At 53.2% G+C, this 15,264-nt stretch overlaps 5 protein-coding genes across 5 annotated transcripts; 2 read left to right on the forward strand and 3 right to left on the reverse strand.

The window, feature by feature from the left end:
* Positions 1-433: 433 nt before the first annotated feature.
* CGGC5_v016424 (STIP1-like proteiny and U box-containing protein 1) lies at positions 434-1,390 on the reverse strand (the record flags this gene model as incomplete). Its single annotated transcript, XM_032036937.1, has 3 exons — positions 434-607; positions 661-1,210; positions 1,302-1,390. 3 exons carry the CDS (start codon positions 1,388-1,390, stop codon positions 434-436), a joined length of 813 nt encoding a protein of 270 aa, XP_031893383.1.
* Positions 1,391-2,432: 1,042 nt separating this feature from the next.
* Positions 2,433-3,094, forward strand: CGGC5_v016425 (uncharacterized protein; the record flags this gene model as incomplete). Its single annotated transcript, XM_066153516.1, has 3 exons — positions 2,433-2,639; positions 2,685-2,749; positions 2,812-3,094. The coding sequence occupies 3 exons, from the start codon at positions 2,433-2,435 to the stop codon at positions 3,092-3,094; spliced, it is 555 nt and encodes a 184-aa protein (XP_066007169.1).
* A 1,229-nt stretch (positions 3,095-4,323) lies between these two features.
* CGGC5_v016426 (uncharacterized protein) lies at positions 4,324-5,040 on the forward strand (the record flags this gene model as incomplete). The annotated part of the gene is made up of 3 exons (XM_032037163.1): positions 4,324-4,540; positions 4,604-4,668; positions 4,759-5,040. 3 exons carry the CDS (start codon positions 4,324-4,326, stop codon positions 5,038-5,040), a joined length of 564 nt encoding a protein of 187 aa, XP_031893381.1.
* Positions 5,041-5,448: 408 nt separating this feature from the next.
* Positions 5,449-11,871, reverse strand: CGGC5_v016427 (uncharacterized protein; the record flags this gene model as incomplete). The annotated part of the gene is made up of 4 exons (XM_032037274.1): positions 5,449-6,105; positions 6,160-10,634; positions 10,685-11,288; positions 11,344-11,871. 4 exons carry the CDS (start codon positions 11,869-11,871, stop codon positions 5,449-5,451), a joined length of 6,264 nt encoding a protein of 2,087 aa, XP_031893380.1.
* Positions 11,872-13,535: 1,664 nt separating this feature from the next.
* CGGC5_v016428 (Baeyer-Villiger monooxygenase) lies at positions 13,536-15,247 on the reverse strand (the record flags this gene model as incomplete). The annotated part of the gene is made up of 4 exons (XM_032037387.1): positions 13,536-13,905; positions 13,959-14,543; positions 14,603-14,940; positions 14,993-15,247. 4 exons carry the CDS (start codon positions 15,245-15,247, stop codon positions 13,536-13,538), a joined length of 1,548 nt encoding a protein of 515 aa, XP_031893379.1.
* Between the last annotated feature and the right edge of the window lie 17 nt (positions 15,248-15,264).

The raw sequence follows: 15,264 nt of genomic DNA on the forward strand, positions 1-15,264 counted from the left end.
TTTCCTTTCCTCACGATTGGGAGCTTTCAGAGACGTCACGGTGCCACGCCATGTTTGTGTGAGAAACTTTTGACCTACCCCGGGCGGGTGGCCGACAAGCGAGAGCGTTAGTGGTGGGGCCGTGGCGGCCCCATACAATCGTTAACGATTCCGGGGCTGCGGTAGCTCCTAGTCGCTGCAGGACTGGGGAAATCATTGATGCCGGCATTGCGGCGTCGTATTTACGCACCTTGCTTCTCTGGCATCACGATGGCAGCAGTGTGGGAGTAAACCTCATAGTGCCTAGAAATAGATGCCTCCAGGCCTCGCTATGGAGACTGTTCTTATAACTAACTCACTTGTATCCCGCTGAACCCCAGAACGCCGTGCTATGCAAGCTTGAAAGAAGGTGTACCGCCAAAAGTATACTTTAGAAGAAGTTTGTGTGTTCGTGTTACCAGTCCACCGCCCAGCCATTCTTTTCCAAGAACATCTCACACGCCTGCCTGAGTCCAAGATTGGGCCTCAGCTCGGATGGCAAAAGAGGTTCCCTAGTCAGAGGGTCGCTGGGGTGCCTCCTGAGGTGTTCCATGATCGAAGCCCTTTCGTAAGACTTTCCAGTCTTGGTCTATAGAAACCAGTCAGCGATGGTTGAGGATCCATGATGGCAATCAAACTTACGATGACGGGGTCGACCATGATGCCGAAGCTAATATCGTCAATCGCCCAATCCGGAACCTCGCCTCTCTGTTCCTCCACCGGTCGGCTCTTCTCAAACGTCTCTCTCAAAAGCTGAATCTTCTTGTCCCACTCCGCCTCAATCTCCTTCTTCTCGCTGTCGTCCATGGCGTCATCAATGGCTTGCTTGCGCTCCCTTTCCATCATCTCGACGATCTCGTTCTCCATCTGATGTGCTTCGCGAAGGCGGTGCCTCTCCTTCCAATCCCACCGCTCCTTCTTCGAGCGGAGGACTTGTGCTGTGATCGCCGCAAGAGACTTATCTCCAGTCTGGACGCACAGTTGATGGGCACGTAGGGCATTTGTAAGGGCCGATTCGTAGTCCTTCAGCGCAAGCTGGGCCTGGGACAGATAATAATGGGCTTTCAGGTTATCAGGGGCAAGGCCCAGGCAGGATTCGCAATCAGAGACGACCGAGTCCCATATTTCGAGCTTTAGACGGGCCATGGCGCGGTTCGTGTAAAGGGCTGGATTCTTAGGGTCGGCGATGATTCTGTTCGATGTCCTTGTCAGCAACTTGTCTCTACGTACTAAGCTCGCCTGGCATGCTGGACAGGGTCAAGTGAGAGAAGAGGAGTGCTTACGCCTTAGAATACAATGCCTCTGCCCCGGCATAATCGCCTGACTGGAAGTGGCGGTTACCCTCCTCCTTAAGCTGGATTGATCTCGACATCGTGAATCCTATCCTGTCGGCAGTGAGGCCTACACACTGGCGTGGGAAATTGATACGATGGGTGGATTTGTCTAGGTTCGTGTCGATTGGTAGTCGTGAATCAGACTTTGAACTGGAAGGACGGAATGCAGTGCGAAGATGGATGACTGGCCAAGTGCAGTATTAAGTGGCCGTCGGCAGGTGTCGTCGGGAAGACCAGTGCATGGAACGAGCAAGAACGGAAAGAAGGACTGCTGCTGCCAGAGAAACCCGAAGATTATTCGACTCCAGCGCAGAGCATGTACGTGTGCGTTTCGATCGGTCGGCGGGGTGGATCGGGATGTCGAGATCGGGAAGTTGTATGAGGTACGGGAACTAAAGTAACGCCCAGCAGGAGGAATTGGGCATGCCGACCGATGCTCCGACTCAGCCTCGTGGAGTCAGAACCTATGTGAGGTGTGGTGTGGTATTTGCTGCTGCAACCACCGAAGCTGGTAACTACTGATGCTGCTGCTGCTGCTGGATGGCAACCGGGTGCTTGCTACCTACGAGGTCGACACCTTCAGGCGGGACCCCGCCAACAGCTGCGTCCTTCCGCGTGGTCGGATTGGATTCTAGGGGTCTTTGCTCCTCCCCCGACCCCACTTTCGCCCGGGAAGCGCGGGTGAATGCTGCGTTCTGGAATCTTCCGCTTAGAAACACATGAGTGGCTTGCGCACTCGGTGGATTGATGTCCGATCACGTGCTGTGGCTGAGGTTAGCCAACTTGCCGACTGTGGGTCAACGACGGCCGGCGGAGTGGGTTCCGGTCCGGTGCCTGCGCCGGCTCAGGTCGTGGTGCCCAAATTCAATTGACTTAATGCATCATGCATCACTTGACACAAAGGTTGGGCTCCATAGTCAAGAGAACCCCTTCGGTCTCGAGCCGCGTGAAAACTCAACTTCAGCATCCATCAGGGTCGGAACCAGCAAAGTATTTAAAGCAGCAATCTCTGTTAGAATTCCAGATCGGTACACATAGCAAACCCCACAAACACATCAAGCACTTCAAGATTCAAAAACCATGTTGAATACAGTACTCATTGCTGCGCTCGCAGTCTTTGCAAGAGCTGAGCTAGTAATCGACCCTGGCTCGATTGCAGCATCCCACCGAAGCTTAGCGAGTTGCATGGACTCGCTCCCTTCAACAAACAAAACAGTCCTCAACATTTTCAAGGGCCGCTGTCTGTCTGCTCGTGTCAACGACGACAACGTGCTAGAAGCATGTTGCGTAAGTCGAGAAGGGTGGGAAAGGGCGGCATTGCCTCTGGCAAAGTGCACAGCTTTTATTGGCGAAATTGGAGAGCAGAAGCTTATGTGGGGAAGCAGCTCTTCAGAACCGTGAGTCGCATCTAGGCTCTTGCCGGTTGAGTTGCAGAGTGATACTGATAGCGTGACTCTAGGAGCCTGTCTGAGCACTTCCGAATGGGCCATTGCACATGCGACCTCCTACAGCTCCAAGAACGAGAACTGGCACCGGAGGCAGTCAAGTGCAAATGCTTCAGCTATCAACCTAAGAACAGCAGACTTTTGTTGGGTTATGGAGATATCGACAAGTCCTCTGATAATTACATGACGCATTTTTCGGGTCCCCTGCCTTGGGTTACCGCAGACGGGTCTATCGACTGTGCAATGTCAAAGGCCTATATCCATAAATTCTTCAAATACTCCCGTGAGGAAAACTGAAGAGATATCGAAAGTTCGCCATGTCAGAGCTAGGCTAGGTGGCATGTGGCATGGAACATCTCAATGCGGTATCGGTGTTTAGTAATTAGCGAGGGGCGGATTTGGAAGAAGATTTCTACGAAATTTCCACTTCTTAGCTCATAGTCATACTGCGAGATCCTACTTGCACATGCAATTCTATGATTCCATTTGAGAGACCATATTTGAGATCTAGAAGCTCAGTCCAAGTCACGTATACGAAATGACGAGTAATCATGTCCTGAGGGTTGGTTCTTGTCTCTGCAATTCATCTTAACCCGTCCAATGGTGAGGTTTGGCAGCGAGGTTGATCATACCTTCGCCAATGAATCGCGGTCTTCAGGTGTTTTTCAATCGGTTGTCTCTGTGTGAGAAACTTGAAAAAACCGCGTCGTCCGATACCGAGGCAGAACATGACAGTAGCTCAGGCTGAGTCGGAAAGCAAATTCTCTTGCCTTCTGAGTTTTTTCAGACCGTATTTTCAGTCAGATAGTCATGGTTCTGCCCTTGTAGGCTGGGGCTACCTCAATACACTACGACCGGGCACCGGATATCGCACCGCAGCGGGGCTATCAAACTTAGTCTACTTTATCCGAGCCGGCCTATGGGACGTCGCAAGAAACCAACTAAATGGCTGCCTGCGCTAGTTGCTCGCAATCAGCGGGGTGACGTTCATCTCTTATTCCCCTGCCCGAGACATTCGTTTCCCATGCCGAGAATAGCCAAGCCTGCTACCTGGACGCAATGCAACCCGGAGCCGCTGAGTCTAGCCAACATCCATCCGTCGCGGCCGGCTGCGTGTGGATGTGACGCGGAGCTTTTTAGATTGTCTTATTGGCTATAATCACTGAAGAAATTGGGGCTTTTCCACGTACAAAGCGTGCAGCAAGATCGAACTTTCAACCAGTCGCCTTGTGATGTTGCCTCGGCTCCGTTGTAAGGATTCAGTCCCTGGCTTGGGGAGTTGCTAAGGGTGGATGCTTGAGCTTGGCAATATGTAAATAGCAAACGAGCTGTTGTACAGCACACACGTCTTACAACCATTCTAAGAAGGAAAGTGGCCTTGAGTAGCCTAACAGCCACATAAATTTGCTTATAAAGCCTTTCGTCGCTCTACATCTTTCGTCTGGTTCTCCTTCAAACCAGCAAGTCATATTCTAGTCCCCTTACTTCAACTTCAACTTCTCCTTCAACATCGACCATACTCCAAAATGGTCAACTTCATGCGCGCCGCCGGCCTTTTGGCAATCACCCCTCTTATCGCAGCAGCCCTAACTGTTATGGATGCTGGTATTGACGTAAGAGCCGTCGATGTGGCAGTACCCTTCTCTTTTGAGAAGTGGGCTGAGGATATCATTGCCAACCCCAACGGAAACCACCCCTCGCCGGAGGAGGCTATCGCCCTCGCGTTCAACGAGACTTCAACCGGTTAGGAGAACTGATCTTGGCTGTAGAAGCATGTGAAAGAGGCTGACATACTCGAATTTGTAGATGGTCTCGAGAAGCGTCAGGCTGATGTTAGTTGCACTTTCGACAAGCCTGGCGGCGCTGCTTCGGTAAGTACCATTGTCCCCACCTCCCTGTCGTGAAGTCCTCACGACGACCCTCGGGGAGTATGTGTGGGCTCACTAATATCTCGAATTCAGGTCGCTGATGCGGTTTGGTGCATTGATTTCATCGCTGCCCGCGCCAATGTCGCATGCAATGCTGTCGTCAGCGGTACCTCTTTTTGCAGCCGCGGCCAAGCTCGGATCACCGGTGTGGCCACCGGTGGAAACCCCCCTAGGGATACATCCAGCCCTTGTGGCAACGTTGCCCGCTCTGCTGGGCAGATCATGGATGCCTGCACCCGCAACGGCCTCGTATATGGACAGAACAATGCTTGGGGCAACGGCAACATGAGAGTTCACATCCGCGCTGCTTTCTAAGTTAGCAGTGGTCTGTAGCGGGGGTCAGAGTAGTTTCACGGAGGCACAGAGCTTGACAAATGTTGAGTAGAGAACTGGAGACGTAGAAGGAGAGAATTTGGGCGTAACATATGAAGAGTGGCAAAAGCTCGTGGACCATTTTGCCTTGACTTCCCAAAGCGTCGAAGATACCTCGAGAAAACATGTTGGGTAAACAGGGCATCAGAAGTCACGTCATAACCATGGCCGCCGTTGAAACTACCAATGTTCTATGGGTTGGCCACGATATCAACGTAACAATGTGTTATTAAACTAACTCAATGAGATGCAAGCTTTTAAGCGGTGGGCCTCTGAGGCTTCTGGGTAAAGTGTAACAATGATGAGCAAACAAAAAGGAAATCGGAACATGAATCCCCGTTCACGGGCTGTCTAGTAAGTTGTCACCTCCACGCTGGATCCATAGCTCCAGCACCTCCATCTCTCCTTCGCAGACGCAATTGTAGGCCTCTTGAGTCCTGCGCCTGCCATGTCAGCACCTTCAAGCTTCCATTCCATAGGCCAGGTGAAAGCCTGGTTGGTCTCCCTCTTCTCATCTGCAGGACTCAGTGCAGTCCACTGTTCAACCGCAGGTGTGTTGAGCTTGCCGTACCCCTTGACGAGACGGCCATATACCTCCTTCGTATTCCTCAAACCATCGCCACGAGAGGCCCAGTTGCACTTGCGCATACCATCGAGATGAATGTCGGCAGCGTTGCGGAGATTATCGTCCTTGTCGGCACCGCTGGTGGCGAGAAGATGCTCTTCGAGATCGCACACGACGTCCTGGTGGACGTGGGCGGCGTCGCGAAGACGGTCGCCACGGCGGAGAAGCTGTGTAAGGCGGTTGGCGAAGTCCAGAGCTTGGGTGTCCAGACCGCCACGGGATTGGCGGACGTTGTAGTATAGAGTGTCGCAGAGGTTGATTGCCTGGTCAAGATGTCCCGCAGAGATGTGAGCGTTGACAAGGAGAGAGCCAATGTTGAGGACCATATCGGCTCGCCACATGCGCTGCACCTCCCTGGACTGCCAGAGAATGGTGAGAAGGTTCTGTGAAATTATTGTTAGCTCGATCTCGTTTAATTTTGTCATCCATTAACGTACCTCGAGTTCGGCGTAGTTCTTCTGTTCACCAAGGAGGTAAACCAGACTCTTGACATCTCTGGGCTCAAGGCCAGCGAAGTCGAACCTGCGCTCCTTCATGGCGGTGAACACCATCTGCATCACATTTCTGCTTGTAACAATAGAGGATTCCTTAGCGTTGTCATTGGCAGACTTCCAGGTGCTCACGCCAATGCCAGCAAGAAGCTCAGCCAAGCGGAAGCCCCAAACAAAGTTGTTGCCCATGTGGTAGAAGCGTTGAGAGTTGGCAAAGCTGAAGCCGACCTTGGCCACTTCGTGGGCTCTGTTGATGTCTTTTTCCTTCTCCATGAACCTCTTGGTAACCGTGTAAGCGGCCCTGCAAGAGACATGGCCGAAGTCGATGGAGTCTCTGTCGGCAGCAATGCCCTCGCCGATCTCGCTGAGCAGGCCGACGTAGAAGTCGGAGCCAGCTTGGTTAGTTGCGGCGGGTCCGAGGTACTTGGAGTACTTAGATGTGAACAGCGAGAAGAGCTTCTTGTCGAGGACAGCCACGAAGCCGGAGCGGCCACGAGACTCCCAGACAAAACGAAGACGAGCAGCATGTTCGATGACGACCTCAATGTTGTTGGTCTCTGTGAACTTGGACATGACAGTCATGTACTGCTCGTACAAGATCGTCTCCAAGAGCACGTCCGCCATGATCTCAGAGAAGCTGTACGAAACCTTGGAGTCGACGTTCAAGGCCTGCTCAAAAGAGATGAGGAAGACCAAGGACACCTTAGAGACCTTGCGATTGACCTTGATGCTAACATCCTTCTCTCCACCCTCGAAGCCGGGGAAGAGGAGAACGTAGCGCAGCTGGCGAAGGAGATCGTGACCGTGTCGCACCATGCCGCAGGCGATGTAGATCTGGGCCAAGGAGGAGGCGGCGGTGTGCAGGGTCGTGGAGATGGTGACGGTCGTGATGATCTCCATGACGGACGCCTGCAGCATCTGCACGATGGCCATGTGGGACTCCTTAGTGCCGAGCTTCTTGTACAGAAGGGTGATCTCCCGGAGCTTGGCGAGAGTAGTTTCGTGCCACCAGCCGAACTCGATTCTGAGCTGCTCGTAGATCTCGACGTTGACAGAAATGGCGCGCTCGACTGTGGTCGTAGTTGAAACTTGGCCCGTGGTAATGACGGTGACGTAGAGGTGGGACAGACGCTTCTTCATCGTGCGAACTGTCGTCTCGGTGACCACGTTCGTCGTCTTGGTCCTGGTGATGACTTCCTCATAGACCCTGACCGACTCCTGGTAATGCTCGGAGGAACCCTCGCAAACCTCAGCAAGCGCGATCATGGCCTTGATTACGATGCCAGCGGAAGCACCAAAGACCTTGGTCACTGTCTCGCGGTACTCAATGGTGAGCTTGTACCGGACAGAGAACTCGACCTTGGCGTGGTGCTCCAGGACGTAGCGGTAGCGCTCGTAGATGACCTCGACCATCTCCTCGGTGAACTGGATCTCCTTGTTGTGGTGAACGAAAGTCTTCCAGAGAACAGTACAAATCTTCTGAAGCTCGCTGTAGCGCTTCTCAAGGTGGTAGTGGTTGAGAACGATGATGGCGGCATCAAGGCCAGCAGCATGACAGCAGCCGTCGTGGGTGTAGATAGTGACAATCTCGTTGTAGCAGTCGTATGCCTCCTTGCGACCGAGCTTGAGGTAGACAGCAGCCAGCTTGTAGAGGGTCTGAACTGTCAACTGGTGGTCGCGCTTGAGGTTCTTGCGGTAGTTCTGAAGAAGCTTGTTGTAGATATCGATGACCTTCTCATGGCGGTGGTACTCCTCGTAGAACTCGACCAGAGCGACGCCGGCCTCGAGTACGCAGTGGTCTTCGACGCGAAGGGAGTGGAAACAGGCGTGGAAGATACGGAGGTAGATCTCCTCGGCCTTGTCGAACTGCCTCTGCTTGTGGTAGCAGCGAGCGAGACCCCTTGCGACGGAGACGCGCTCCTGCACGAACTCGCCTTCGATGGTTAATTTGGTGGTAGCAGTCAGAACACCACCCCAGGTAACCTCCAGAGACTTGCGAATGATGACCTCTGCCTCAGCCCAGTTCTCCTGCCTGAGGTAGAGGTTAACGAGGGCCATGCAGGAACTGAAGAATCCCTTATTGACCTTGCCACCCTTGCAGCGGTTGTAGGTCGTCTCCCAGACCTCCCTGGTGACGGTTTCGACCACAGTGGTGGTCGTTTTGGTCTCGACGGTGGTCTCAATAATCTCCTCGACAACCTCGGTGATGATTGTAGCGGTCGAGAGTGCCTCCTTGTGTTCAATGGTCTTCTTAGACTTGAAGTAGCCCCAGACCCTGCTGAGCATCGACATGGAGATATTGATAATGCCAAACGACTTGGCGATGACGGCCAGCTCCTTGAAGCGGATGACCATGACCTCAGACTCGAAGTTGTGGTGTTCGTACTCAGCCCAGAGGCACACCAAAATGTTGCAAGCCTCCTCGGTTCGCTTGATGCGCTGAAGGAAATGGATGTATTCGATGGCGATGTTGAGTTTCTGGAGGTGGAGCTCGGCGCTGCCCTTGAGGCGGCAAGCCTCCAAGATGGAGCGCCAAAGGCTGACGTACAACCTCTCCGTCATGAGATACTGCTTATTGAACTCGTAGGTACGAGCGAGGCTGAACATAATCTCGATGCGACGGACGTCTGTGTATGAAAGCTCCTCGGCAGCGTCAAAGAGAAGCGTAGTGTGGCGGGAGATGGTTCTGGGGTCATGGCCTTCTCTTCCTTGGAGGACAATACTCATGGAACCAGCTAGCTCAGACTCCTCCTTGGAACCCTTACCAAAACGGGCGGTGACGATGAGATGGAGTTCTCGGTAGATCTCCAACGACCTCTCCTCCTCCTTGACGTCGACGTAAAGCTTGGCCAGCAACTTGGTCCACCTGATAACCTCGTCACTGTGCTTACCGCTCTTGCCTCGGTGCATCTCAATCATGTACTTGATCATCTCCTCACGGTAGGTGACGGTCGTGGTTCGCGTGGTGATCGTGATCTTCTCGGTGCAGGCAAGGAACAAGTTGGTGCAGGAGATGACGATAGGGCTGAACTTGTACAGCACAACCTGGCCAATGCTTGAAGCCTTGTAAAAGTACTCGGCAGCGGAGGTCTGGTCGGTGGTACGTCTGCGAAGACTTCCCAGAACGATAAGGTTCTGGAGATACGAGCGGTGCCTCTCGCCGAAGCACGTAGACCGGATGCGAAGAGTGAGATCATGCATCTCGATAGTGTCCTTGAGCGAGAATTGCGTCTGCCAGTGGGACCACTCGAGCAGGGAGAAGAAGGTGGTCTCGGGGAAGACCTCCTTGAACTCAGTAGTGAGGGTGAGTTTGCCCTTTTGTCCAACCAAAGATGATGAGCGGAAGTGGTAGACCCAGTGCTGCATCATATACGGCACGATGTGATGCGAGTGAAAGCAATCGTCTATGAGGTCTTGAGGAAGCCCCTCCAGAGACGGCTCGTAGGTGTAGGTGAACTTCGTCTTAGCGAAGAGCATCAGAGCCAACGTCAGGTGGCGGTGGGCATCCTCAATACTCATGAGGGTGTTGCCACAGAGGCTGTGGACGTACTTCCTCACGACGGAATGCTTGAAGCGCAGGGTTCCCCGGTGCACATTGACGAGGCCCTGGGTGTTGTTGATGGGGGCCCAAATGTCGGCAGAAGGAGAGACGGTACGCTTCGACAAGGAAACGCCCATGAGATTGGTCATCTCGCCAGTGGTGAGGGGGCGCTGTGCGGCGAGCATGAAGATGAAGAGGTTGTAGGTCTTGCTCTCGCCGTACTCTTCCTTGATGTTGACCTTCTTCATGAGCTCTCCAATAACAGCCTTCACGTCAGAATTGCAACGGGAGATTGTGTCTCTGAATGAGCCGATGTTTAGGCCTGTAGACAGGAGCTGGATGGAAAGGTAGGCGAAGAGGAAGGAGCCCTTGGCTTGATCGGCAAGCTGATTGACAAGGTTGCGCTTGGAGTTGTCATTCTCTTCAGCGAAGGCGCGAATGCGTCCGAGCCTGTTGGCGAGGAAGAGTTCGATATCGTCGCGCACGTGGTCAGGCGTTATGACCAGATGCTTGCTGCCACTGCCGCCAAGGTGGGAAATCGGGCGGGAGAAGGTGACGGCCTGAATGTTGGGGTGCTTCTTGAGAGCGGAGTGAAGGCGCTTGTGCAGGTCACTAGCCTTCTGAGTCCCGCCCGTGATCTCATCGAGGCCGTCAATGACCAAGACCAGGTGCGCCTTCTTGTTGATGGCAGCAAGACTCAGCTCAAGACACTCCCAAAGATCGGTCTCGAGCTTGTGGCTGTGCTCTCCCGGCGGGGTGCTGCCGAAGATAACTCCCAGCTTCTCAAAGAGTGCAACGTCACCGACGTTAGACTCCAAGAGTTGAGAAAGCAAACTCTTTAGAAGAGCAAGAGGCGAAGACTCCTCGGGAATATCGCTCGCTGGTCACAATGTTAGCACGGAACGTCTAGAATGCGACTAGATAACTTACAAAAGGTATAAGAGATGGTCTCGAAGTGAGTTCCGTGAATGGGCCTCTCGAGCCTTTGCCTCACCCAAGCAGCAAGCATACTTTTGCCGCATCCCTCATTTCCAGTGATGGTAAAGATATCATCCTGGCTGCCGAGGAACTCGTGGAGGTCGTGCTGAATCCAGGTACACGTGCCGTCGACGCGGAGCTTGCGGTCGGCAACACGGCCGTAGACAAAAGACTTGACAGACTCCTTGGACGGCAAAAGATGCTGTCGGAGTGTGGCAATATCAAGCGACTGCTGCTTCTCACGGAGCTTGTAGGCCCACATGTGGTTGAAGAGATGCTCCTTCAAAGACCAAATCTCAGAGACCTGGGCACCAAACTCGGCATCGAAATCAATCGTCACCGAGCCGCTGAAGATGCGGTTGATACGCTGTCTGTAGAAGATGGCGATGCTTCCAACGAGGTGAACGAGGCTGGAGAAGACACGGTCAAGGTCAGACCTGATGGCCTCACTTGCCGAGAACATATCATGCAGCCTGATGACATGAGAAAGCAACAGACCAAGCTCATAGAGGGCGTTGAAAGTAGGCTCCAGAGCCTCGGCCTGATCACAACCCAGCTGTATAATAGGTTAGTAACCAATACCCATAATTGATGGGCAAACGACATCTTACCTCGAGAAGCAAATAGCAGCTTGCTAAAGCAGTATCCCGGGCACGGTAAGAGTCGGGAATGACCTTCTTGAGGTTCTCTGCGAAGCCATCCAGCTGGATAGCAAAGAACTCGGCCTCCTTCAAAACCCGATCCCACTGGCTGCCCTTGGCAGGCATGTGGATCAAACGCTCGTTGCCGATGTACTCCAGGTACCCTTCGAGGCCCATCCTCTCAAAGTGATCGTGGCTGACATCCTCGATCTCTCGGACGATCTTACCTTTGATAGTCTTGACAACCTCAGAGACACTCAGCATCTTCCACGAGAATGAAGATGAAGATGTAAGCTGGGATGAAGACTGGGTCCTGGTTGACGACTGGGTCTGGACCTGAGAAGAAGAGGTCGTCCGCGTTTGAAACGAGGTGTGCCTTGTGACGGCCTCATTGCCAGACTCAGAGGCAGAGTCGCTGCTCGAGGCGCCGTTCATCCTTCTGGACTCCTCCCTGATGATGTGCTTGTTGACCGATGACTGACTGCTGGTGGTTGCCATGATGGATGGTCGTGACTCTGAGATAGGAGTGCCGGTGGGTGTGATGTCGTCGATAGATCTTTCTGAACTGAAGGATTGCTCGGAAGAAACAGACTTCTTCCGTCGGCCTATGAAGATCGAAGTATCAGTTGCGGCTCATAAAAAGGTATGGGAAGGAAGAATAAAGTTTTGGCTGGGCGTACTCAATGGGTTTCTGCGGAATCCAAGCATTGTCGTGGAGCTTGACTGCTGATTCCTCCATCATAACTTCGGGGAATACAAGCTGGCTTTTAAACAACGACGACCCGGGTCGGATAGCTGCCCTGCCTCGGCACCTCGGATGGCCTGTTCAGGTATCTTCGGCCTCCCATGAACCAGAACGCAGGACGCCGACGACCATGAGACGCCATTGATCGTGATCACACTATTCCCTGAGACATCAAAACGACTTGCTCTTCAGCTTGACCCCGGCGAGTGGGTGTTAGCGTCCGGTTGCGCGCTTTCCCGATGATTGCTCGCGTCTGAGAATGGCATTGCGAGCATGGGAAAGCTCACAGGGACCCGGTCAGAGCTCGTTCTCCGGGCCAATCCCAGCGTGTTGTCGTCGATATCACTGGAAAAGAGGGGTTCGGAATGCTAAGTTTTGCCTGGGAAGAAAGAATGGAGGGTTTGATATTCTGGATCATGTCTTGATCAATCACCAGCCCTGAAGACCCAACTAGCCATACGAAGGTGTTCAGAATGCCCATCCTCCAAGAGCATGTTCACTAACAGCGTGAAGAGCCAAGAAAGTTGTATCCAAAACCAATCGAAGAGAGCTGTGGCTGAATATTGAATAACATCGAACGACAAGCTCACATTTTACCCCGCAAATTGGACGAAGGCCGATGAAAACAGCCGAACCCGTTCGAAAGCATCGCCTAAGTCATCGCCAACGTCGTACAACACGCATGGATTATGAGCGGGCACGGCGGGATATCCGTTCCCCGCTTCCAAGGGAAGCCGCTTGAGCCGCCGTACCGTGGGCTTGGTAGATCGCAGGTGGAGTACGCGTACATCAAGGGAATGGACGTTTAGAAGCCAGTCCAGAGGAGGAAGTATTATTCAGTGATGGCCGGCTCAAAAAGGCAATGGGGCGCCCACGAACGGGCTGAACCGGCCTAACCGGGGCACCGGCGCTAGACTATCTCGGGTCCGGGGTTATTGATCGAGCGCCCGGGTGAAACCCGAGCATACGAAAGTGCTGATGAATCAGCTCCTGCAAGGGATAGGCGACTACTGAAAAGTGGCTTGAGCTTGGCAACTACCCCGTGAGGACGCGCGACGAACGCAAACATGATGGAAACAGCAGCGCGTGCCGATCATGCCTCCCGAGAGGATGGGACACTCATGTCTGCTAGCCTCTTTACTTGTAGCCAAGCCACGAGACTGGCGTTGTCGTCTTATCTCAATTCTCAAAATCGCAGGTCAGATCTCAAATGAAATGCTTGCTTTTCATTCTTCCATAGCTTGGCAGATCACATCCGCTTTTGTACACGATGAGAACCCAATGAAGGACGCCTCGGAGCCGAAATGAAATCAGCCATGCTCACGCCAACCGAACCGAGCTGAGTCGTCACATTTCCAGTATCAATACCATAAATTCCAGGTGGCATTTCTTCTGCCAGCCACCAAACATGGAGGTTTTAGATGCTCCGGCCCGTGTCACGTCCAACCTCCTCCTGGAAGCCCATGCCATTGCGGATACGTGCTTCAACTTCGACGACTCGCTTGGGAAGCATGAAACCCAAACCGAAGAAGACGAAAAAGGCCCACTTCCATCGGAAGGGGTTAAAGGTGACGCTGAAGGCAAACCACCACAGAAGCTCAAGGTAGGTGAAGAAGTCGAAAGCGCCAGTGGGCGAGAAGTATTTCAGGAGCTTTGTCATCTCGATCCACGACTTCATCCAGAATGGATGCGGTCTCGTCAACGGGTCGATGAGGAACATGAGGAGAATTCTCGTGTAGATACCGATATGCCAGTTTCCTACGGTGCCGATAGCGGCAACATAGGTGCTGCAAAGTGAGTCAGTTACATGTGAGTTTGCATGTGTCAAGCCAAGACTTACCAGTTGATCGCAGAGATGGACGGATGGTTGGGTGGGAACGTCTGGATGTACCAGTTGGGAGGGCTGTACGGCTCGGTGAAACAGTCCTCGGGTAGGAAGTCGAGCGAGGGACGCTTATAACCAGTAGCCATGACAATGATATCCGCGGGAACCACCTCTCTCCTTCCTGGGCCATCCTTGGGAACACCTTGAGCACGTCGGTTGACGATGACACCATCAGCGGTAAAGCCCTCGATATCGCAACGAATCCATTCAGCATGGCCCGAGCGAATGGTTTCCATGACGTGGCTGTTGACCATCGGCGTGTCCATGTAGATGCCTTTGTTGTAAGGAGCGATATCTTGCAGGTCGCGATAGAACAACTTGCGGAGCAGGGTCTCGGGGATCCATGAGAATCTCGTCTCTTGGCCAAGAATGTTCATTGCCAGCAACATGTTCACGATTGGATTGCGAGGAATGATCCATTTGTCGCTGCGAGACAGGATCGAGGTCTTTTCGGCTTCTTCGTCTACGGCGAACTCCAATGCCTCAACAGCGCTGGCACCACCACCAATGACGACCATCTTCTTGCCCTTGGCGTTCTTTCTATAAAGTCATTAGTCCTGCAGCGCACCAGAGTGTACCTAGGGGTTGGAGATTCATACCCGGTGAGTTGACTGGAGTGGTACACATGACCCTTGAAGTTCTCCATTCCAGGGATATGGGGCATTTTGGGCTCGCCACATGTGCCAACAGCAGCGATAATGCCCTCGAAGTGACCATTTGCGGTGTTGTTGACAACCCAGCGACCCTTTTCGTCCTGGTAGACTTTGTCCACGGGGGTGTTGAACTTGGTGCGAGTCTCCAGTCCATATTTCTCCCAAACCTGCTTAACTTGGCTGAGGATTTGCTGTCTGTCGGGGTAGCCGCGCTCCCATTTCACGGAGGGATGGAAGCGGAACATCATGGAGTGAATCTGTAAGCTGGAAGAATTGTTGACTTTCTGTATCTGACGTTAGTGCTACTCCAAATTGGGTTGCCAGGGGTTGTCGTACACTCCAGATACCTCCCAAATTCTCGCGACCGCCCGCCTCGAATATGACGACGTCGAATCCATGGCCGATACAATGCGCTGCAGACGTGACACCGGTGATACCAGCTCCAATGACGGCCACCTTGGGACGGCTCAGGCGGGTGCTCGGCTCGGGAGGAGTGGGCGAAAAGATCTTATCCGCGAACCATTGGAACACCTGGAAGAGGAAAAGGAAGGGATGGAAGAGGGGATTCTCTACGCGAGATTCGGACGGCATCGTGGCAGACAGGCCTC

The sequence above is a fragment of the Colletotrichum fructicola genome, assembly GCF_000319635.2.
Source record: "Colletotrichum fructicola Nara gc5 chromosome Unknown KSG_Nara_v1_contig10, whole genome shotgun sequence".
Classification (NCBI taxonomy): domain Eukaryota; kingdom Fungi; phylum Ascomycota; class Sordariomycetes; order Glomerellales; family Glomerellaceae; genus Colletotrichum; species Colletotrichum fructicola.